Below are 23,944 nucleotides of genomic sequence, written 5' to 3' on the forward strand. Positions count from 1 at the left end.
GTTTGATTTTTTGAAATTATATCCTGATTTGTTTAAAAATAAAATAAAAATTAGTTTAACAAAAATAAATATCAAAAAATATTTTTAGCATTTTTAAAAATTATTGCTTTCTTCAAAAAAGATACTAAAACATATAAAAATGATAAGTATTTATTATTTTTTTTTATCAAATTAATTTTTAGTTTTTTTTAAAAACATATTCTGAAAATTAAATCAAACAAAATAATCTCATTTTATATGAAAATTTTGTATGATAACTACATTTATAGATTATTAATGATATTGACAATCCAAGTCTTAACAAGTTTTTGATTCCCCGTGACAAGCCACACCATAGATTCTAGAGAAGCTTCATCAATTCCCAAAGGGTTAGGGTAGTTTGGTCATTTTATTCTAGTGAAGATAGTGTTGTTTGGGGAGCTTCTATTTGCACACACACATTACACTCTATGCATATCCTTCTCAATAAATAACTTGTTCGGAAGTAGCATTCCGAAAATAAACAACTTGTTCGGAAGTAGAATTCTAAAAATTATCATTTCTTTCGACAGTAGAATTTCGATTTTTTTTTTTTTTTTGACATTTAACTTCCGAATGTGTTTATTTGGATTGTGTGTGATGTCCATAATAGTAATTTCACTTGAGAATAAAATTGTAATAAAAATAATTATCATTAAGCCTCCGTTTGAAAAGTGGGTTGGCTTTTTGGCTTTTTTGGCTATTTTAGCCTCGGCTAAAAAGCTTGGTTTGGGAAGAGCTTTTTGGCTTTTTTTGTGAGAGAAGAGTGTAATGATTATGGGTTGGATGTGATGTTTTGTTTTTTGTGGCTAAAATAGCCTATTTTGTCTTTTGTGGCTAAAATAGCCAAAAAAGTCCACTTTAGTTCTTCCCAAACGGACCCGTGCAAAGAGTGAAATGAGTCACTACAAGAAATGTCACTTTTAGCTACCAAAATATTGGTCACCAAACGTTTGAAATTTGGTCGCTGAAAGGATTTAGCGACTAAAAAGTTCTGTCGCCAAGTTAGTCGCCTATACCCTGTCGGCTATAGTATTGGTGACTAAACTTTATTAGGTCGCCGAAAGTGTTACATTTGCCTACTAAATTTCTGTTAGTCGGCAAATGTTAGCTTTTCGCCACTAAAACATTTAGTCACCGAATGTGACTTTCGGCTATTAATATTCGTGTTTTCGGGGAAGGTGTTACTTTTTTGCTACGAAGGAATTAGTCACCAAAAGTGAACATTTGGTTACGAATCTGTACTTAGTCGGCAAACGTGACATTTCGGCCACTAATTTTTTAGTCACTAAAAGTTCTACATGAAAATTTTAACCAACTATTAGAGACTAAATATTTTGGTCATCAATAGAATACATATTTTTAGCGACCATGTCATTTTGTCGTGGTAACTTTTGGCGACTAAAATTAGTTGTAGCCAAAAATCTCTTAAGTTTCACTTTGTTACTTTTTGCCACCAAATGTTTTAGTCGCTAAATGATACGCTTTTTATCCGTGACTAAAAAATGTAGTGGCCAATAGTGAAGTTCTCTCATTCTCAATTTGTTTAGCTACTAACAATTTGGTCACAAAAACTTTTGTGGTTATGTTTTTGCTACTAAATTATTAATCGCCAAAACATTTGATCACGTATTTGGTTACCAAAATATTTGGTGGCCAAATACCTTTTTTTCTAAAAAAAAAAAAAATTTGTTGCTAAACAACCTGTATCCATAATATTATTTGTACAACTTGTACCCTGTATAAATAATATAATCCATCAACGCTAAATATATTATCAATCATTCAAGCATTCAACAACGTGCACACATTTCAGTTCCAACCATCCAAAAAATTAATATTGAACGTCCAATTCTATATATAATACAAATTCCATACGAACCAAGTATAATCCAACGTCAATAATTTAATTCCATACATAACCAGGGACTAACCAAATTAATTAACAAAAAGGACATATGTACCACAACCTAAATTAGCATATATGTTAATTTCTACCATGCCAAATTAGCTGATATTTACCACACCAAAAAAGTAATTTGTACAAACCACTATATATACGGGTAGATGTATAAAAACAATGCCCTTCCGTACTTGTCAAAAAAAATCATATCCATATTTGTATGTCCAAAACCATCTGCAAATAAAAAAAATGTCATTAGTTTGGTGCCTATAAAGGCACTTCTGGACGACATATAGCAACTGTATTAATTTCAAACATGAAAAGACAAGAAGAGTAATAGCTATTAACTAATGAAAAAGACCCAAACATGGAATGGTAGACGAACATCGATTCTATGAATGAATGCCAAAAGTTATGTTTATGGCAATTAAAGGGGCCACAGTCAACAAAAGCAGTAAACAATTTTCCCAAAATATAATCGTACATAAACTAATATGGAAAGAGTTAAACAAACTGTAGTTTAAGATGGTAGTACCAAAATAGTTTCCCATGACATAGGCATTTCATGTTCTACCACATAAACACATTGTCGCCACCCACATAATTTTTTCGACTATTGTTATGACATTTTCAACTCTAACTCCCAACCTAGGTGTCCTATTTACATAACGCCCATCCCTACATGTCACATTTGGACCCGGGAAGCTTCCCGTTATGTAAAAACAATTGTTCGGGGGCCGTTTTGCATTCCCCCCCCCCCCCGATCGCCTTTTTTCGATTAAATTTATGACATTTTCAACTCTAACTCTTAACGTAGGTGTCCTATTTATGTACTGTCTGCCCTTGCATGTCACATTTGTCACCGGGAAGCTTCTCATTACGTAAAAACAGTGGCTATGATGTTGTTTTGCATTTTCGCCCCCCGAACCCCTTTTTGTTGACTACATTAATGACATTTTCAACTCTAACTCCCAACGTAGGTGTCCTATTTACGTACCGTCTATCCCTACATGTCGTATTTGGCACTGCCAAGCTTCCCATTATGTTAAACCAGAGGTTCGGGGTGAAAAATCTAGAAATCCCCTAGATGTTGATTTGTGATTATGTATCAATTTAAAGCAGAATATAACAATCCCAATCAAACAATCAAACAATCAAGACAAAGAGACACAACAATTTTAACGTGGAAAAAAACCACAATTGGACACCTCCAACTGTGATCAAAAAACCACGGGCAACAGCCACAAGAACAATCCACTAAGAAGATTTAAAGGAATTACACAGGTATACTCTCAATTACCTAGCGAATCCACAACGCCTAATTGAACCAACCTCTATGTGCCTCTTCCAACCCCATCTTCACCACGGAATTGTCTTTCTGATGAGCCACTCTGGATTCCACCACAGCTTCAGGCTCGAATTCTTCAGAATACACAACTGAAGAACAACACTCTCTTTTGTAGAACAAAACACAACCTTTGATGTACTCTCTTTAGAACATGAGTTGAATACTCAAAAACATCAAAGAAAACTCACAAAGTATCCCCAGATATAAACCCTAGAAACCAAAAAGAAGATCTGGAGAAGTCATCCTAAAATCTGACCCAACACGCGAATTTATAGAATCTGTCCCGCGATCTCCGCTCGAGCGCCCAACAGCCCGCTCGAGCGGGCTTCAGCAAAAATGCGCGAAATATCACAGAGGTCCGCTCGAGCGCCAGAAAGCCCGCTCGAGCGCAAAATCACACATCTCAGTATTTTTTTCAGACGACTGCAGAGATGCTGAAAGCTTCCAATCCCCGCTCGAGCGTCCCTTTCCCCGCTCGAGCGGGAAGGCCAAAAATGGAAAAAACTGGAAAAATATATCATGCTCGGACAGGCAACTTTGAATGCATTTTTGCATTTTGCTTCGGGGGCGCTGCCCCTCAACCCCGCCGTGGCGCTGCCCCGGACCCGCCAAGGGGCGCTGCCCCCTGGACCCCCGCGAGCTGACCGGGCAGCTCGATCCCCGTCATAATCAGCGAAGTGGCAATCTTGAAAACTTTATCATCACAAACTTCTCTGAAATGCTTGATTCGGGTTGGATTCGCATCTAACAACTCATAGCCTCACTGAAATAAAAATGCGAATAAAATTACAACTCAAAGGAGTTTTGTCAAACGGGATTGCCAAGAAATAAAACCTAACACGGGGGTTGTTTTTCGCCCCCCCGACCGCCTTTTTTCGATTAAATTTGTGACATTTTCAACTTTAACTCTCAACGTAGGTGTCCTATTTGCGTACCATCTGTCCCTACATGTCACATTTGTCACCGGGAAGCTTCCCGTTACGAAAAAACAGTATCTCGGGAACTACTTTACATTTTCGCCCCCCGAACCCCTTTTTGTCGACTAAAATTAATGACATTTTCAACTCTAACTCCCAACGTAGGTGTCCTATTTAAGTACCGTCTGTCCCTATATGTCACATTTCCCACCGAGAAGCTTCCCGTTACATTAAAACAGAGGTTCGGTGACTGTTTTGCATTTTCACCTCCCGAATGCCTTTTTCCGATTACATTTATGACATTTTCAACTCTAAATCACCACAAACTGGCATAAATCACCACAAATATTAATAATTTTCACAACAAAAAATTGTAAATCTTCTTACAATATACCCTTTTTAGGGGTGCACACACATTGTAGATTTTTCCTAATAATTATTATATCCAATAGAAGTTGCTCAGAACAAATGAAGGAATTTCCAAATTTCCTAAGCATAGATCAGAGTTCCAAATCAAAGGTCTCATGACTAATGAAAAGAACAACCTAAATCTATATCAAATAAAAATTCTTAAAACAAATAAATGAAGACCCAATTTTCCTAATGCATAAATCAGAGGTCAATCGAGGATCTCAAGACAAATGAAAAGAATGACCTGAATCTATATCAAATACTTAGAATAAATAAATGAAGACACAGATTTATGAGGAGCAAAGAAACTTACCTTCATATATGTAATCTATGTGGTATAGATTTATATAAAGAAAGTACCTGGATGACAAAAATGAAGAAATTGATTGAGAGAGTATCCACAAAACACAAACATTGAAAAAGCAAATATAAAGCTGATCATGTTTTTTTTTTTTTAACTCCACAAATGCAGCACAGTAATTCATATATAATATTTATAAAAAAAATTCAAGAAAATAAATAGACAGTTAGATATTCTGCAAGTCCAGAAGACAACTTCTGTATTATAGATAGACATTGCTGAGTGAGTGAGGCAAGAAGAGAGTACATTTAAGAGCAAGAAAATCAAGACTTGAGGCAAAAACCAAAATTGATTAGCTTCTAAATTATTAGAACATATCTCTAAAAAAACATGTAGATATTCTGCAAGTCTAAGCCCATTTTTTCCTATAATAAAAAGCCTAAATGTAAGCTCCAGGTTTTTGTGAAGTATAGAAATGAAGAACGGTAATAGAAAATATGCCCAAGAAAATGTTCCCTACAGTGCTACATTTCTGTGGCCACAAAGTCAAAATAGTAAAAGTTTGGCAAACTTGAGAATATGGAACAAAGTCTGGCTCCCTTTTTCTTTAAATAATATCTGAGGCATAGGTTTGAGGAATTATGAAAATTATTTGAAACTTAACAGCATGTTGTGTAAGAAAGGGCAAAACACACAACAAAATCACAATGACAGCCAGTTGACCTAAATACCGGGTTGCAAAGTGTGGTGCCCTTCAAACATCAAACGTCCACAAAGTCAATCTCGTTAAGTTCCTTCCTTATTGACCCAAAATCAACAACAAACCTAATAGCTGCTTAAAAAAAAAATCAATTAATTGTAAGTACTAAAATAGCCCGCCAACATTAAAATCTTCTGAAAAATTCCCATATTGGTCTAAGATCCAACATGAAATCTTTTCTAAAACCATCTCAGTGAGGAAGCAAATAATTGCAGTACAAGTGTGTGCTTGGTATGAACACTTACCACTATAGATGAAACGACCTACAGGCTTGAGGAGTTAAAGAGGGACAAAAATAGAATTATCATCCAAAAAAGCTTGTGAAATCACAGTATAACTTTATATTCTGCATCTTAGTGTTAATGAAATCTGATGGGACACTAATAACTCACTGTCAACCAAATAGCATGACAACAATATTATAAGTTTAGCAACCCCAAAAACTCTCTCTGTCATGCCCTTTTATTCTCCTCATTTGTGAGGCAACTTCGACAATAACAACGAAAAATTATATGATAAACAATAAAGGTTTGGAACATTGTCATGGTACCCATAAGAAATAAACAGAGGCCAATACAAAAAAATAAAAATAAAAAGGAAGAAAAAATATTTTTTGTCAAAGCCAACAAGCCATAAAAGGAGAACAGAAGATTCATGTCATCTTATACTGAATTCATTTAGAAGAACAAATTGATAATTTCAAATTATCCATCAGTTTCTAACTTAGTATAAGCTAGACAAACTCAGATGAACAACACACTGCTGGAAATTAGGCTTTTAGCGGCGTTTAAAAAACGCCGCTGTAAGTATCAAAAACGTCGTTAATTCTTTTTGTGACGTTTAGTACCAAACGCCGACGACGCGGCCGTCGCTATAACTTTATGACGTTTGGAAAACGTCGCTATATTAGTATAGGCGACGTTTTTAAAAACGCCGCCAAATGTCCTACCCTAACAATACTGTGACGTCACTATGATTTTAGCGACGTTTTTAAAACGCCTTCATAGGTTTTTTAAATTTTAAAAATTCCAACCGTTATAGTGGCATTTTAAAAACGCCGTCTTATCTTTTTTTTTTTTCTTTTTTTTTTTTTGGTTTTGAAATTGTGCTAATTTTATGTGATTGAACTAAAAGAACACCAATAATAACTAAATAACACTAATATGAAATAATAACTCACATTCAAATAACAAATATAGCATTAATTCACTTTCCCATTCAATTTAATATAGCATTAATTTTCCCACAAAATAACATATTGAAAAATTGAATTCACAATTCTCAATCAAAAAATTACTACCTTATATACAAAGCCACAAAATAACATTACCCTCCTCTCTCTCTCACCACTCCCCCATTTAATACAAAAAATAAGAAGTGAACCAAAACACCCACTGTCAGATCCAAGGAAAAAAAGAAAAAATAAGAAAAAATAAAAAACCAAAGGATTTTAACACAAAAAATCTGAAAAAATTCCTGGCCCTTTGGCAACTAATTCAGAAGTTGTGGTTGGATCCGATGACAATTTGGTAAACAACTTCTTCACTTGCTCAACAAGGTCCTCATGCTTCACAGCTCCAGAAGCACCAATTACCTAAAATAGTAGCTCCAGGTAGAACACCCAATGTTTAGGATTTCAAGAAAGTAAATTGACGGCATTGAATAATTGATAGATGAATGAAGGTGAAGCCAACATGTTAACTAAATAGAACTAGCAAGAAATTATGAACAGACAAAATGCTCATAACTTTATGACACCACCTACCATTCTGGATGTAGTATAGTGTGTCGATATATACTTTTGAAGATGATCTTACCAGGGAAACCAGCATAAAATACAGGCACACTTTTCTTAATATACAGTCAAAAATGCATCTACAGTCAAAAAGCTCATTTCCTTAATATATAGGCACACTTTGTGACTCAACTAACTATATAAAAATAAATTCAAAAAAAAAACCAAAACCAAAACCAAAATAGAAAATTTCTACAACTTAACAATTGGTGATTACTCAAAATAGAAAATTTCTCATACTATGCATAAATAAAAAGTAATGCACTTACCTTTTCATCCAATGAGTGAATGAAGCTTTCTGTAGGACTCAGAACTCTTCCAAAGGGAAGAGGAAACTCTATGACACCCCACCTAAACTCATAAATAAATAGGATTAGATAGTATCACAATAGGGTTATTTTAAATGGAACTTTTCACAGATCAATTTACTGTGTATCAAAAGAGAATGTAAGAAGGAGGAGGAGGAGGAGCTCACTTCTTAAAGTTCTTAAAGGCAGCAGTGTCATCCAACTCTGCCCTCATATCTAATGGGTATGGCTCTCCATTCACCAAGGTAAAGGGATTCATCTCAAGGAAACTGAAATCCAGATCTATAGACAGAATAGCAAAAACAAATGTCATGTGAACAATGTCAATGTTCTATGAAAATGGAAGATAATTGTCAAACAAAACATCAACAAAAACATGCACACCCGCAAATACAACATTTGAAGATCAATAAATACAACATTTTCCATTATGTTGCCTTTAGGAATTAAAATATTACTACTATATTTTCCAAGCATGTTAGAATATTCTGTTTTCATATAGTACTAAGAAGTTGGTGAAAACAAACCTGGTTGGTGTAAGCATTGCTGCATTTGAAGATCCCTTTAACAAACTGACTAGTCCCTCCTACAATTGCCTTTGCCAAAAAATTATTATAATCTTGAATCGCAGGTGCATACTCCTTCAATTTACATCCTTATTACAAGTATTTTTAAATAGTTAATAAAGATCAGCACCTTACTGATGATTCTAACAAAGTATAGCCCAAAAATGTCCAGGATACATAACCAAAAAACTTGCATAGCAGTAAACATTCTCATAAGCACAGCAAAAAAAAAAAAATCACTGTGAGAACATTTTTCTGAGTTTTTTTACTGTTGGTTTCAACATAGAAATGTCCAGGATACATAACTAGACAACTTGCATAGCAGGAAACCTTCCAGAGAACATTTCTGGAGGGAAAAAGCGCAAACAGTCCTCACAACAGGTGAATCCTATTCTCAGACACTCATCACTCGAGTTCATATTGAAAGAACCCCAGTGGTTTCTTGCGTGCAACCCCTTTTTGCTGCAGTCTTCAAAAATACTTCGTTCCAAGCCAAAACCATGTTTCAATAGATGGCCATCACAAGTGATTACTGTAACCAAAAAAATAAAAATAAAAAAATTGAAAACTTATTTGAAAGGCTGGATGAGAACTCTGATATTATGATGAATAATGTGTGTGTGTGAGAGAGAGAGACAGAGACAGAGATCCTCTGCTCCCAGACAGACAGAGATCATCTGCTGCCAACAATTACAAGGCTCTACACAAGCAAATGAACTATCCTCATTGTTCTCAAGTCGACCTTAGCTCTTCAAAAGTTGCAAAAATGCAGAATCCATTATTTCCAGGACAAGATAAAAAAGAGCAAATAAGACACCAAACAAACAAAAAATCCAAAACGGAAAATTCTCACAATTGTTTTCACTTCGGAATTGCTAATAAAAAAAAGAGATGGCAACCACATAGCTAAGTTATTCGATTCTCAAAACTAATCCTCGTGACTAATACATTCACAATTTCCACAAAAAAAATTGAAAATTACCCAATAAGAGAGGTATAGGAAGCTCAGACAAGCACACTAGACATATTTAAGGTCAACTCTGTGAACCAACCTTGCACTTTCTAAGCAGTAAAATAAAGTTTGTGTCGTTTTCTTTGGTGTACACTTCACATATCTGAGACAGACCAAAGATACGCTTCTCTTTCCATAGCCTGTTTCTCATTCGTCCTTGTAAACATTTCCTTTTCAAACCCTACAAAGCGCAGAACAACAGAGGATAAATAATTTTGACAAATAGAAATACAATACAAGTCCATATAGTTCATAATTTGCTTTAACTATTCTAATTTCAATAACGAATGATGAGAATCAGTTCACGACAAATAAAATAAAATAATTCTCTGTTTGTTTCGCTGGAAATCTGGAAAATAAGTTTCTCATTTTCTAGCATCTGGTACGACAGAAAACAGAATTCACAATAGTTGAGTTGAAAATTTTAAAATTTAGTTGAAAACAAACAACATACAAGAAATAAAAGAAATTCACTCATTTTCTTACATAAGATTGTTTTAGCCAAACAAAACAGCAATAGTTAAACAAGTATAGAAATCATCTCAGGTCTCCAATCTCTCATTTTTCCCATCCACTTATCTCCTCAAGGTTTGTAAGATGTATTTAAAGCTTACATGGAGTGCTGGATAGCTTCATGAGCTGTAGCTGAAGGCAAAAAATCATTAACTGCAACCTCTTTGTTCTCATTCTTCTTGTCTAAATTAATTGTCAAGAAAAATATTCCGTCTCCATCTTAGTTTCCATAAATATCAAATACCTAGAAAGAAAGGTGCAAAGGATACAGTCTTCAAAAAAGCGACGAATCACAGCTAGTCGATGAGGAGGAAGCTCTTTGATGTCAGTGTATTCAGACAACAAAAGCAATCAATTTGGTCTACCATTCACAATATCAGAATTAGACAGTTAACGAGCAACATTGGAATAAAACAGCAATAGTGAATTTGATTCATAATTAATTTTCTCTATTAAATGTCAATGGCGAAGGCAGAGATAATCATGGAAAAGAACAAGAACCACTCTTATATGATACAATGTGTAGATAGAACACAAGAAGAACAGTAGTCAAAGTGTAGTTTAATACACCCTTGCACTCAATTGCCGTCGATTATCTTGCTTTACCATCTCCATTAGTGCTGTTTCCAACTCCTCAGCTCTGGAAAAGAACAAGAACCACTCTTATGGATTTACTGTAGCTTTCATGAGGCACATTAAGAAAATTAATACTATTTACGCCCCAGAGCAAAACAGATGATCATCTAATAAGAAGTAATTTTGTATTTAAAGATTGACTACCTTCCATGAGAAATTAATGCCCTCACAAAAGCATACACATGGATATATGACTGCTAATGTTAAATGATAACATAGATTATTAGCACAAAACAGGTTAAATAAACAATTTGCTCTAATGAAGGAACCCTTGAGAACTTCAACACATACATAGACAACACAAAAGCAGCTGGACACATTAATCATGCAATGCATACCAGGTTTCTAATGACACTGGGTTAATCACCTTGCCTAATTAACTACTCATGTATTTGTTTATCTTATCATAATCACCGTCTTATCTTCAACCTAATAATATGGGCCTAACTGGAAGCATGAAAAATTCTCAGAAAGATGCAGATACTAGACACCGCACAGCAAGTACTAACCTTGATGTACCAGATCTCTTCTCCTCCAGCAACCTGCACAACTCGACCTTCAACCAAACCACCTGCACATGAGCCGTTAATGAGCGAAACTTGAAAAGAGTTGAACATGAATTACTTATATTCATCGTGTGATTACAAGTAATATGCCATTGTTTACATTTATAAGTTTTGCAATTATTGAACTGGAAATCTAGTCATACTACCCAGCAAATGAAATGAGTAACAGATAGAGGTGTGGATTTAGCAATCTCCTAAACACTACTAAAGAAGTGCATCATTCTCATGGCACCTTTACTGGCCAGACAAAGATTAATATATAATAGCATCAAGGTTACCTGAGCATCATTCAAGAACATAATTGATGAGTAGCTTTGCTACACAAACATGGTAAAGAACGAAATGGTTCTTTCGGTTTCTCTCCCTATTTTTCATGTTTTTTAGTGAATGCAAAACTATATCAGAATCAGGAGTGCTGAAAACAACTGGAAGAAACTAGAAGTGAGAGACATTTTTGAGTAAAGAGATGGAATTCTGTCCAGTGGCCCCTAGAGGAAAATAGGTTTATAGTGTAAAAGAAGGAAGACAGATTAGAGTCTCACTTCCCCAGCACCAAGGAATAAAAATGTCTGCTCGGCCAAGGATCTACCAAGTAACTTCAGTGCCGCAACAAGCCCTGCAAGAACCACAGCTGCTGTCCCCTGCAAAAGTGGGGAAAAAAAAAGTTAAGACAACATGGGATTCCTCAAGGTTATTTGAACGACGACCATATTATCACATACCTTTATATCATCATTGAAGACAAGATGAGTAGTACTATATTTCGCTAGCAGCTCAAAAGCATTGTGGTTTGCAAAATCTTCAAACTGTAAAGCATTGGTAGCAAATCAAACCAACATTAGAACTGCAAGAACAAGATCAGGCCCTGAAATTTTTTCAGATTAAGGATGCAAATCCACCTGTATGAGTACTTTTTCACCATAGTTCTGCTTGACAGCAGTCATGAATTCATGAAGAAGGTCATAATATTCCTGGAATACAATTTGACAAAACTGCCTCAGTATTAAAGAGAATTACATAATGTATCTTAATGCTTGTAACTAAACACAATAAAATGCAAAAACTATTAGACCTTCCCAATAAAATGCTAAAATGCTTATAACTAATGCGAACAAGGAACCACTGAAAAAACTGTCATGTAAATACTTTACCTTCTGGTTTTTACAATTAATTATGCATTTGGCTGATGAACAAAAAAAATTATTATGCATTTGGAAGGTAATTATCTATGTACTAAAACAAAATGGAATTACATGCTTTGGTTTTCTCTAGTATCTTAAAGCAAGAATCCCGTCTTTCAAGTAGAAATTTTAAAAAAGCAGTTTGTAACACACACTGAAAAGGGGTCTAAAAAAAGTTTAAAAAAAGCTATTGGGAAAAGAACAGAACAAGAGAGATTACAATGATATGGGAAATGAAGATTGAAGGGTAACTGAAATATCAAAATTAGCATAAGTATGAGAGTAAATGCTCCTCCAGATGCTAATTAAAACAAAATCAATTCATATCCAAGCAGCATCTAAGCACACAACACATATGCACCAATCAGCTTCAAATTCACAACTGGGGATTGATGTAGACTAAAGAGGCACCTCAAGGTCCATCATGGCCATGTACTTCTGCAGTGGAACTTGATATTGGCGAATATTGTCCATCAGTTTCTTCTCCTGATAAGTCAAATGAGAAAATTTCAACAAGAATGATTTGAACTAAAGTGAGGTTGCCAACCTCCTTGAGGCTCACCTTGCCATTATTCAACCAACCACAGGCTCAGCTTTTTGGAGCTCATTTGACAAACAAGAAGTGAATAAGGAGCAGAGCATCATTTTCCTAATCACTCTCAAACTCGAATGAATCTGATCTGTAATATATGTTACAGGACAAATTGATATAATAGCTAAAATAATAGAGGATGCACAGACACATCACATAGATTCAAAGGGTGATATGTCTTCCTTCATCACCTCACCAGATTCTAAAAGTTTTTTTTCATAAATCTCAAGTGCTGAGGGGTGATTCCGGATGACCTATCAGCACCCATTCCACATCACAAATATAAAAAAAATTACTCACTAAATTCAAATAGATGTTAATAATAGATGTAGTGTCATAACCAGAAACAAATCCGAAAGTAACAAAAATTAAGCTTGCAACCCCAATTCTAACAAGAGCGGTAAGGTCTAGAAAACTAAATATATAATAAGGCTAACCTTGTACATATGTGGCTGTGTGAAAGACGGCTCATCCATCTCATTGTGCCCAAATCTATGATAACACACTATATCAATCACTGAACTGAAGAAGAATCGAAGAACAATCACTGAACTGAAGAAGAATCGAGAGAGATTTGAGTGAGAGAAAGAGAGAGCAACTAACCTCTGATCGAAGAAGACTAAGAGCTCCAAATCCACGGAGATGAATCACCGATCTATGCTAAAAATCGAACTTCAAAATCGCAATCCCGAGATGAATCACCGAACTGAAGAAGAATCGAAGTAGAATCGAGAGACATTTGAATGAGAGAGAGAGCAAAGAGTGAGTGAGAGATTTGAGTGAGTGAGAAGAAGACGGCAGTGCTCAAAATAGGGTTTTCAAAATAAAAATAAAAGAGAGATAGAAGAGGGTGTGAAGAGAGACAGGGAAGAGGGTGTGAAGAGAGACAGGATTTGGAGGCATTTTTTAAGCGTCTTCTATTTACGAAACGGTGTCGTTTTACCTAACAAAAAAGGCGACGTTTAAAAAACGCCGTTAATTATCAAAAAAAAGTGACGTTTAACTAAACGTCGTTAATTAAACGCCGTTAAATCCTCATTTTCCTGTAGTGACATCAGCTGTACAATGTACAACCTACCCATCCCCTTCCATAAACCACAAGAGTCTGCATTATAAGCATCATATATCCAAGCAACTCCCCTTAAGATTACAAGGAGTCAAACAACAAGTAGACAATGAACTGCATTCTCAATATTATGAGAGCACTGCATTCTCAACAGTGTTTACAAGACAATCCATGATTCAAGTCCTGATCCGTTAGCATTGAAGTGGGACATAGAATCACAGGGTTATCCTTTTTTAGACTGTTCAAAATTGTTCAATGAAAACAATACTAGCTGAACCAAGTAATGGGTTGCTCAAGCTTGATTAGAAAATTTGGTGAGATATAAAATGAAGATTGAGGCTTACTAGTTTATTGCATGAATGATCTCAAGCAAGATTCTTCTCAAGCCCATAAAAAACCAAACAATTAGAGCTTGGTTTCTTGGTTAGTCTCATAAAATTATCGACCTCTCAAGTCGAGTTTAAGCTGAGTTGAATAAAACAAGCATCAAAATATGGTTGAACTATTCAATAAGGGATATTTTTTATCTTTTTAATTCCCATTTACCTACAATTTCTCTTACCCAATCAGATTTAAAGGGCAATCTGCTATAGTTCACAAATTCAATAATTGAAGTTCTAGTTTATCCTTCATACTTATTTCCCACCAAAGTTGGGAGACTGACTAGATAACACTTTTTCAGCTACAAGGCCTGCGTAAATTCAAGAATTTTTAAAAAATTATGTATCACTTTCACCTGAGTTAGAAAAATTATTGTGAAAGACTCGTAGAATTTGAAATATAAATCTTATAATAGTTCCACATCTTCATTACTACTAATTTTCTCTCTTGCAGTTTATTACAATAGAGGGAAATTCGTACTATGCACTTATGCTATTTTCTTCTTATTCTTTCGGTAGGATTAATTTTCGTCATGACAACATTTTAATTATAATTTTTGGTTATGCGTGTTGGTTATTCCTACTGTAGAATTCAACATTTGTTAATTTACTAAAATAAAGTGAGTTTACAAGTTTTTGATGCTTAACTAACTTTATCTTGATTATGGATGACGAGGCATCAAATGGTTCTAAAAAAACTAATAGCTTGAGTGATAAGAGGATGATAACTTACTAGGTATACCTATATATACAAACGAAATGTCTGGAATGCCAAACCTGTAGAGCAGCCTTTGTGGGGATGCTGAATGTGATAACTGCTGGTGCACCATAGAACAGTGCTTGTACTTCGGACTCCAATTCAAAAGCATGCGATACAAGAGCACCACTGCCGATTATACAAGTTAGCATGATAAAAATAAAGATATTAATCCAACAAATTGGAATATGGAGTCTTTGCAGAATGTGAAACTCACGCATCAAGCCTTTCCCATGACATTGAGGTGTTTCCACGGATAATGTGAAAAACATCTTTGGACCAACTATCATCAGTTAGACTTACATCATATGCAGTCCTGAAGATACAATACAACAATGTACAGAAAATACCAAAGTGTAAGAGGGCATAATGTAATCAAGAAAAATATGAAATTACACCCAAGAAAAGTCAGCAGTTGTTATTAGGAGAGAGAGTGAGAGAGTACCAAATATGCACAAGAATCTTATGTAAGGCATTAACAACACATTCCACAAAGTGAAATGGTTGAAAAATTAACCGTGTGATCATAGTTTGCAAATAGATCAGATTGCATTAATTTAAATCTTTATAATCAAATAGTTACTCAATAGGAGAAAAGGAAACTTGGATAGAACAACTTAGTAACGAAAAGGGAAAATGAGTAACAAAACAAAAATCAGTCTCTCCTTTACATTAACTTTCATTACTTAGAACCCTTTGAACACAGGAATCCATTAAATACTAAGAAGTAAAATTTTCAATGTGTAGTAGGAATGAAACCAATACCCTTTCCTTAATCAAACCTTTTTTTAAATATCAAATAGTCATGACAACAAAGTAAGAAAAATGAACCCAATACGAAAAAAGAAACATGATCAACTCATAACATGCAACTAAATATATTTGGCTCCATATCTACAATTGTCAATTGAACATTTGCCTCTGATGAAAAAGCAAAAAGTATCTTTGTTCCAAAGGCAAGTATCAAATGCTAATTTTAGGTTTGCAAGCAAATGCAACTTACAGAAATGATCACTACTCTCGATGAACTCTATTACCAAGGAAAAGAATACTGAGGTTTTTATGTAATAATTTTTACATAAAAAATATTTTTTTACCTATGTACCGGTTACTTACTTTGCTAGTTGAAGCCTTGACCCTTTCAACCAATGATTTTATCTATCAACATACTATATTTCAAAAAATGGTCACATCCTCTCTATCAAGTGATATAAAAGACTATAAAAAAAAGGTGGTACCTAATATAGCACTCTCATCCGGGAAAGAGGTATTCCAAGATCCACTAATTGACAAACCAAAAAACAGGGAAAAGAAAAGGATGGAATGTCACATAGAATATTAAAAAAAAAAAAAATCATATTGGACCTATAAATCATTTGTTTAATTGACAAATGTATCTACCTTTTCCTTGGGAAGAAAGGAAGAAGTTATTTGATGGTGGGGTGGGGTCAACAAAGGCAAGAATTATGTGGTCTTGTTTTGAAGCCTTTTTTGGGGATCATGGTTTCAAGGGGGGATAAATGAAAAATTGGTTGTGAACATGTGATAGAATTGGGTTGTTGCTATAATTTGATTTGAGCTCAAATTGAAGAATTTCAAAGGAAAATGAAGTGGAGTCCCCACATAGACATATAGTTTGTCTGCAAAATTCATTATATAGATCGTCATTCCTTATGCAAAGCAGGAGGGTTATCTATGTGAGAAGCTGTGTCTTGGCTTGGGGCCGGCCAAGTTAGATAAACTTGGTCAAATACTACTTTGTCTGCAACATTTCCCTCGGAAAATGCTTACAAATAGTATGCACTTTTCTGAGAAGGAATGAAGAGCTTTTTTTAATTTTTTATATTATAAGTAAATTATAGAATGTATCACAGAATATAAATAATGAATGAAATTCACGTGTGAACGCTCACCCTTTACCTTTATTTTCTAAACTAAACTTTTTGTAATTAGCATGGGGCAAGGATTAGATTGTTGAAGTGAATCATTTCCATTGCCCTGTTGCCTTTGCATTTGCACCAACTAGCCATTCTTCATAATCTTGATTGATGATCACATATATGTTGTATTTGGTTGTGAGATTTGGGAAGGGATTTGAAAAGGAAAAGGGAAAAGGTGTGTAAAATTAGGTGAAATGCAAGCATATTTTATTCACATTTTACCTACATTTTCTTTTTTCCTTTCCAAATCTCTTTCTAAATCTCTCAACTAAACACAGTGATAGTGTTTGGTTTGCAAGAATAAAGGTGGATTAGAATGGAGTGTTTAGACTTGCTTAAAAAATATGTGATACATACCAATCCTCTTGTTCTTATTTGACACAATTTAAAACACTGAAGATCAAATGTAGTTAATGATTTTGTTAGCAAGTGTTGTAAGGACATTAATAACAAAATTTAAAATAATCATACAATTTTTATCGCACACAATTTTATAAAAAAATGTACGAGCATTAAAAATTTCTTAATAAGTGATTTCAAGGTATTAATTATGACTGTGAGCTAACTAAAAAACACTTTAGAATTCTAGAGTGGTCTTTCAACATATTTGTTTGGGAAGAACTTTTTTAGCCTGACTTTTAGCTTTTTGGCTAAATTAGCTCCGTTTAAGAAGAGAGTTTTGACTTTTTGACTTTTTTGTAAAATAATTATGGTTTAGATGTGACATTTTATCTTATTAACTTATCTAATTTATTTTTTTTTGTACTTTTTTAGTCCCAACCAACTTCTAGTTCAAAAAAAAAAAAAAAAAAATCTTCCAACCAACTTCCCAAACGGGAACATAATATTTTCCTTTCATTTTCAGGAAATATCTTTCACTTAAAATTGCAAAAATAACACCATCTCATCATTTTATGAATTTTACATATAAAAATTTAGTTTGTAAATTATTTTCTATTTGAAATAGCCAAAGATAAATTCATTTTATTTTGTGGCTGTAGACTTAAAGGGTACGTTAGACGCCTTGCCACAGTTGAAAATATTGTCCCCTCTAATCTAATCCAACCTCTACAATGCAATTCATCCCCACAAATTATAACAATGATAAAACAAAGTTAATAACTAATAGGGAAAAACTTACTTTGCTCCTTTGTATTTTAGGCTCAGAAAATTTTATCCTTATGATTGAGACGTTTTACCCCTTATGATTTAAAAATATACGGAGAACTCTCTTGTAATTTTGAATTAAATTGTAATTCAAACTCTATTCACGACAGGCTTAAAATGACCATAATACCCCTATGGCTTTTCTTCTCTATTTGTATACTTCTCTTTAATTTATTTCTCACTCTTTTATTATACACAAAATTCATATATATAAACATATTTATATATATACAAACAGAATTATACAATCAAATTTATATATACACACAAACATATTTCATATATACAAACAGATTTTAAATCATACATACTACAGATTTATATATACACACTATCTATACACACCAACACAAACAGAGAAAACACCATTCCAAACCAATCCAATAAAAATCATATTAAAACAGAATGAATAACTACTAAAACGCAGAGTCACAGCTAAGAATCAAATCCAAACCGTTAATTTGACCTGCACATACAAAGATATTGAGAAAATAGAAGAACCTATCTGGATTTGTGTCTTTTGAGAGATACCCAGATGGTGTTCTGGACTGAGAGAGGCATTGTTTCAAACTGCTTCTGAGCCATCGTAGTTACGAAGAAAAACATAAATTCAACAATGAATCAAAATACAAAAACGAAAACATTCACTTCAAAATCTGGGGTGATGAAAAAATGAGATTGCTCGAATAATTTTCCAATGGATTCGCGTTGTATACAACAGAAGCATTAAAAAAAAATCTAAATGATAAACAAGAACAAATGCAGCCATCAAACCCACAATCCTAAGATCAAAACAGAGCAGAAAACCCTATAAGAAGAAACCCCATCGATTTGGGGTCAGGTATGTGTGAAGGTATGCAAATGGAAGAAGAAAACCCTAGAGGCTGAAATTAGGGAAAGAGAGACCGAAAGATAAAGAGAGGGCAAAATAGAGAGAGGACATACTTGGGGCAATGCTCCAATGGTGGATTGACGATGGTGCTCGTGTGCGATGGCGGTGATGCTCCTGTACCCGACGACGATGGAGACAAAAGTGAGGGAGAGAGCTGGTGGAGGGCAAAGGCGTGAGAGAGAGAGAGTCACAGAGTGAGAGACAGACAACGTATGAGAGAGTTTGAGCGTGTGGAAGTGTATTTTTTAAACCTAGTTTATTTTCTTTCCTGACCAATTTTTGTAGTCGCCAATAATAAATAAAGACGTTTTTCCCGACTACCGACTTTAGTAGCCAATTAATTTTCCCTCCAAAATCTGAAGTCTAATTTTAAAATTTTTTTAATTATAATCGCCGACTAAAATTTAGTCGTTAAAAGTATATTAATACCGACTAAATTATTTTTAGTAGCTAAAGATTATGCATTTAGGGACCAAAATTTTTTTAGTCGCCTATAGGGTAATTTTTTGGCGACTAAGTAATTTTTAGTCGCCCATTGAGTAACTTTTTAGCTACTAATTATATTTTAGTCGCCTATTGGGCTATTTTTAGCGACTAACTGTTTTTTGGTCGCTGATTGGGTCATTTTTTAGCTACTAATTATGTTTTAGTCGCCAATAAGTAATAAACGGCTACTAAAAAATTTTAGTAGCTAAAATATGAAACATTGCCGATCAATTCAAATTTTAGTCGCAAAATGGCCGACTTTTGGCGACTAAACTAATTTTAGTAGCCAAATTTAATCGCTAAAAATGTAATTTCTTGTAGTGAGTGTGTGTAAATAGTAGCTCCCTGTTGTCTGTCTTGTAGTAAAGAGAGAGACTATAGGGCCAAAGAGAGGAGAGAGGAGGTGATATAGATGTTTTTCTACAAGACAAGGGCACATGGAGATGGGTAGACCCTCCCCTCAATGGAACCCTTCTCCCTCTAGTATTTTTTAAGGGTTTGAGTTGAGATGTTTTTTGTTTTTTAAAAAATTAAATTAAATTAAAATTTCTATTTTTTTACTTTGTTCAGTAAAATTATTTTTGTAGAGGACAAGACGGTCCTTTCCGTTTTTGTTCTTTCTCTTGTCCAATTACAATTACCCCCTCTATCATATCTTGTCCCCTTCCATCAACACTCCTCCCAACACCACTCAAAAGATATACCTCTCCCTCCAACACACTATTTCTCTACTATTTTCATGTACAAAATTTTCTATTTTTAATTTTTTTTATCTTTTTTTTAATATATTTTTAATCATAAAAAAAATCGATGTTTTAAATATTTCAATGTTTTCATCGCATTCATAATAATGAAAAATGATTTCTAAACCCAACTTATATAAAAAATACATTTAGAATAATATATATATATATATATATATATTTCAATTTCATTTTTAAAATTGAAAAGATAATAGCGAGTATTTTGATTAAAAAAAATACAAAAAAATAAAAATTTTGTATAAATATAAATATAAAATTATTAATAGAGAGAGTATATTAGAGATAAAAATGACGTAAATTTTGAAAACAGAAAATCCTCGACACTATATTACCCTCCATCTTGTCAGCATCTTCTCCTTCACCTGTTATATATACACTAGACAAGCCATCATTTCCTCTACAACTATTACTATACAAACCATCTTCTCATAACATCCCCTACTATTACCAGCACCAAAAGAAGCTCCTACTGAGTACTGTTCAAACCCTATTCTCCAAAGTTCTAACAAACTTTTGCTTTTAACTCCATATTCGCTATGCCTTCGAGAGTCTCCGATGCCTTTAGAACCCACCCTGTTCACTCTCCTTATAAACATCTAGACTTCAATTCACTAGAAGAATTGCCCGAGTCCCATGCATGGATATCACTCGAGAAGTATTCTTCGAGTGACTCTGTTGAGACAATAACGGGTACTAAGGAGTCAGTACCCGTTATTGATCTCAATGATCCAAATGCAATGGAACTCGTGGGCCATGCATGCAGGACTTGGGGTGTGTTCCAAGTCACGAACCATGGTATCAACACGAGCGTTCTCAATCGCGTTGAATCCGCAGGGAAGAGCCTTTTCTCTCTCCCTATCCAGCAAAAGCTCAAAGCCGCTCGATCGCCAGAGGGTGTTTCCGGTTATGGTGTTGCTCGGATTTCTCCCTTCTTTCCCAAACTCATGTGGTCTGAAGGGTTCACAATTTTCGGATCACCACTAGAACATGCTTGCCAACTTTGGCCCCAAGATTACAGCAATTTCTGGTACACCTTCACATGCTCATGCACGTATAATTTACAAAGAAGTGATTAAATTTCCATAATTTTTTTTTTCTTCTACATATGATATAAATATATCTGAAGTTAACATACCTAAAGTTAACAAACATATCTGTAAAGTTGCTTTTCCTGTTGCACCATAGATTTTGTGGTAAAAAGTTCTATACTCAAATACCCACATATATTTAAAGCAAATGACATCATGGTCCCACAAAAGGAACATGATTCTTTCCAATTTTTCTCATCCATTTGTTCCAATATATTTTCACCCACACGATCATGTAATAGTAAGTAAATTAAGGGAAATTATTTAATATTTTCAGACTATTAAGTGTTTGTATTTCTTAACCAATCATTATTTAATATGCTTCTTATATTTTTTAATCACCTAACATAATACTTCACTTACCCATCTTCTTCACTAATCATAATATTATGAAATTTCACTTGTTCATGCTCCGGAATTACTCAATGATTACCCATAAATTAGACAGAAGAATAGATATGTTGAGACAGAAGATTCCCATCCAAAATAAGATATGGAGTGATGAGTATTGATTATTTATCTCACTTCCTGATTCATTTTTTATCCCATTCCCATCTCATATTGGACCATTTGGGAACATATAAAAAAAAAGTTAAAAGTTAGTTGTTAATTCATTTTGAATCATATCATTTCTTACATAAAAAAAAAGTTCAAAAAATTAAAAAAGCAAAATAATTAACTTTTAATCATTTTCTCAAAATACCCCATTACCATGTCGTCCAAATGAAAAAATAAAATAATACAAGAAAGGCGATGGTACAGAAAGTGAGACAATGATTTCATGCATGAAGATAGATTGATAGCATTGGTGAGAATCAAATAATATCTTTATGTCTCATTACAATTTTTTTTAATATATACTTTTTTTTGTTTTTGTTTTAGTGATGTGATTGAAGAATATGAGAAAGAAATGAAGATCCTAGCAAGGAGGTTAATGTGGCTAATGCTTGGATCATTGGACATATCCAAAGAAGATGTCAAATGGGCCGGCCCAAAAGGAGATTTCAAAGGGGCTAATGCAGCCGTACAGCTGAATTCTTACCCGGCATGTCCGGAGCCAGACCGGGCCATGGGTCTAGCTGCCCATACCGACTCAACCCTACTCACCATTCTCTACCAAAACAACACTAGTGGTTTAGAGGTCCACCGAGACGGATCTGGGTGGGTCACGGTTCCACCCATACCTGATACTCTAGTGGTCAACATAGGGGACCTCCTTCACATACTATCAAACGGGTTGTACCCGAGTGTGCTCCACCGGGCTATGGTGAACCGGACCCGACACCGCCTCTCGGTTGCCTACCTCTATGGCCCACCACCCAATGTTCAAATCTCACCACTCTCAAAACTGGTAGACCTGACCCACCCGCCTCTCTACCGACCCGTGACTTGGACCGAGTACCTCGGCACCAAAGCAAAGTATTTTGACAAAGCACTTTCATCGGTTCGGCTGTGTGCCTTTAATCGGTTTGGTTGATGTTTATGATCACAATGGTGTGGAAGTTGGGTGGACATGATTAGGTTATGTTTGTGTTTGTGTTTTTGTTTGAGTAATGTTATACAATTATCATTTTTGTACATAAATTTTGGGTAGTTTCCTATTGCAATTATGTTAGAAATATATAATTGTTTCACAAAATAGATGGTACCGTGTCAAGATATCTTAATTTTATAAAAATCGAGAATATAATAATCATTTCACATTTCAAATTTTAAATCTTAACTTTATCACTCTAAAATTAATTAACAAAAAATTACTGTGAAAAATCCTGACTTGAGACACGCTGATAACGCTCACCACATGTGAGTTTTACTTTTTATCTCATATTGCTATTGTTTTTGTGTGTTTTCATTTCAAGGCAAAACACACAATTAATGGCATGCAAGCTGGATTTTTGTGCATCAATTCAAATCCCATTAAAACACTTGTCAATTATGGCCCATGGTTGCAAAAATACTACTTTCACATCATTTGAATAAATTTTATATATAAAAATTCTTTTTTGAATTTTTTTTCATTTATGTTTTCATGTTGTGAAATGCTAAGTAACCTACAATTTGTATTTTTAAAAGGGAAAACTATATTCATACAGAAAAATTATAGAAAACAAAATGATGTAGTAATCTTATATTTGTAAATAAAAATTATGTCAAAAATATTTTATTTTAAAATGAAAAGTTTAAACTGAACTACTTCATTGTGTATGGATTTCCTTTTCGTCAATCATTACTTTTATAAAAGTACTAAAATTTGAAATGTGTGAATTGGAGTGACCTACACCCCCACACAATTTAATACATATGTTGAGTTTTTAAATTTCTTAAAATGTTACATATAATTTTATTTCTTATCACATTTTTTTACCTATAGATATGAGTGGGTTTCATATGTATTTATTAATATAAGTCCATTAACTTGTGTTTAGGAATGAAAAATAAAGTTAAAAATAAAATTATATATAATGTTACTCTTTTCTAAATATATATATATATATATATATATTTTATTGGAGATAGATAACACTTGCTTTGGGTAAATTAAACTAACCAATCCCTGAGATTTCATAAAAAGTAGTT

The 23,944-nt window shown here is 34.0% G+C and overlaps 1 protein-coding gene and 1 long non-coding RNA gene across 2 annotated transcripts; one reads left to right on the forward strand and one right to left on the reverse strand.

Moving 5' to 3' along the window:
* Positions 1-8,288: 8,288 nt before the first annotated feature.
* LOC114286953 (uncharacterized) lies at positions 8,289-10,259 on the reverse strand. The gene is made up of 4 exons (XR_014356423.1): positions 10,122-10,259; positions 9,954-10,035; positions 9,380-9,520; positions 8,289-8,859 (listed from the first exon to the last, which is right to left on the reverse strand). It is a non-coding gene; the product is annotated as an uncharacterized LOC114286953 (long non-coding RNA).
* Positions 10,260-20,686: 10,427 nt separating this feature from the next.
* On the forward strand, positions 20,687-23,006 carry LOC114263297 (gibberellin 3-beta-dioxygenase 1). The gene is given in 3 exon segments (XM_082908974.1): positions 20,687-21,306; positions 22,250-22,819; positions 22,821-23,006. Coding segments are annotated over 3 exon segments (1,125 nt in total). The 5' UTR covers positions 20,687-20,815; the 3' UTR covers positions 22,885-23,006.
* The last annotated feature ends 938 nt before the right edge of the window (positions 23,007-23,944 follow it).

The sequence above is a fragment of the Camellia sinensis genome, chromosome 15, assembly GCF_055761805.1.
Source record: "Camellia sinensis isolate YWXY chromosome 15, ASM5576180v1, whole genome shotgun sequence".
NCBI classification, from domain to species: Eukaryota; Viridiplantae; Streptophyta; class Magnoliopsida; order Ericales; family Theaceae; genus Camellia; species Camellia sinensis.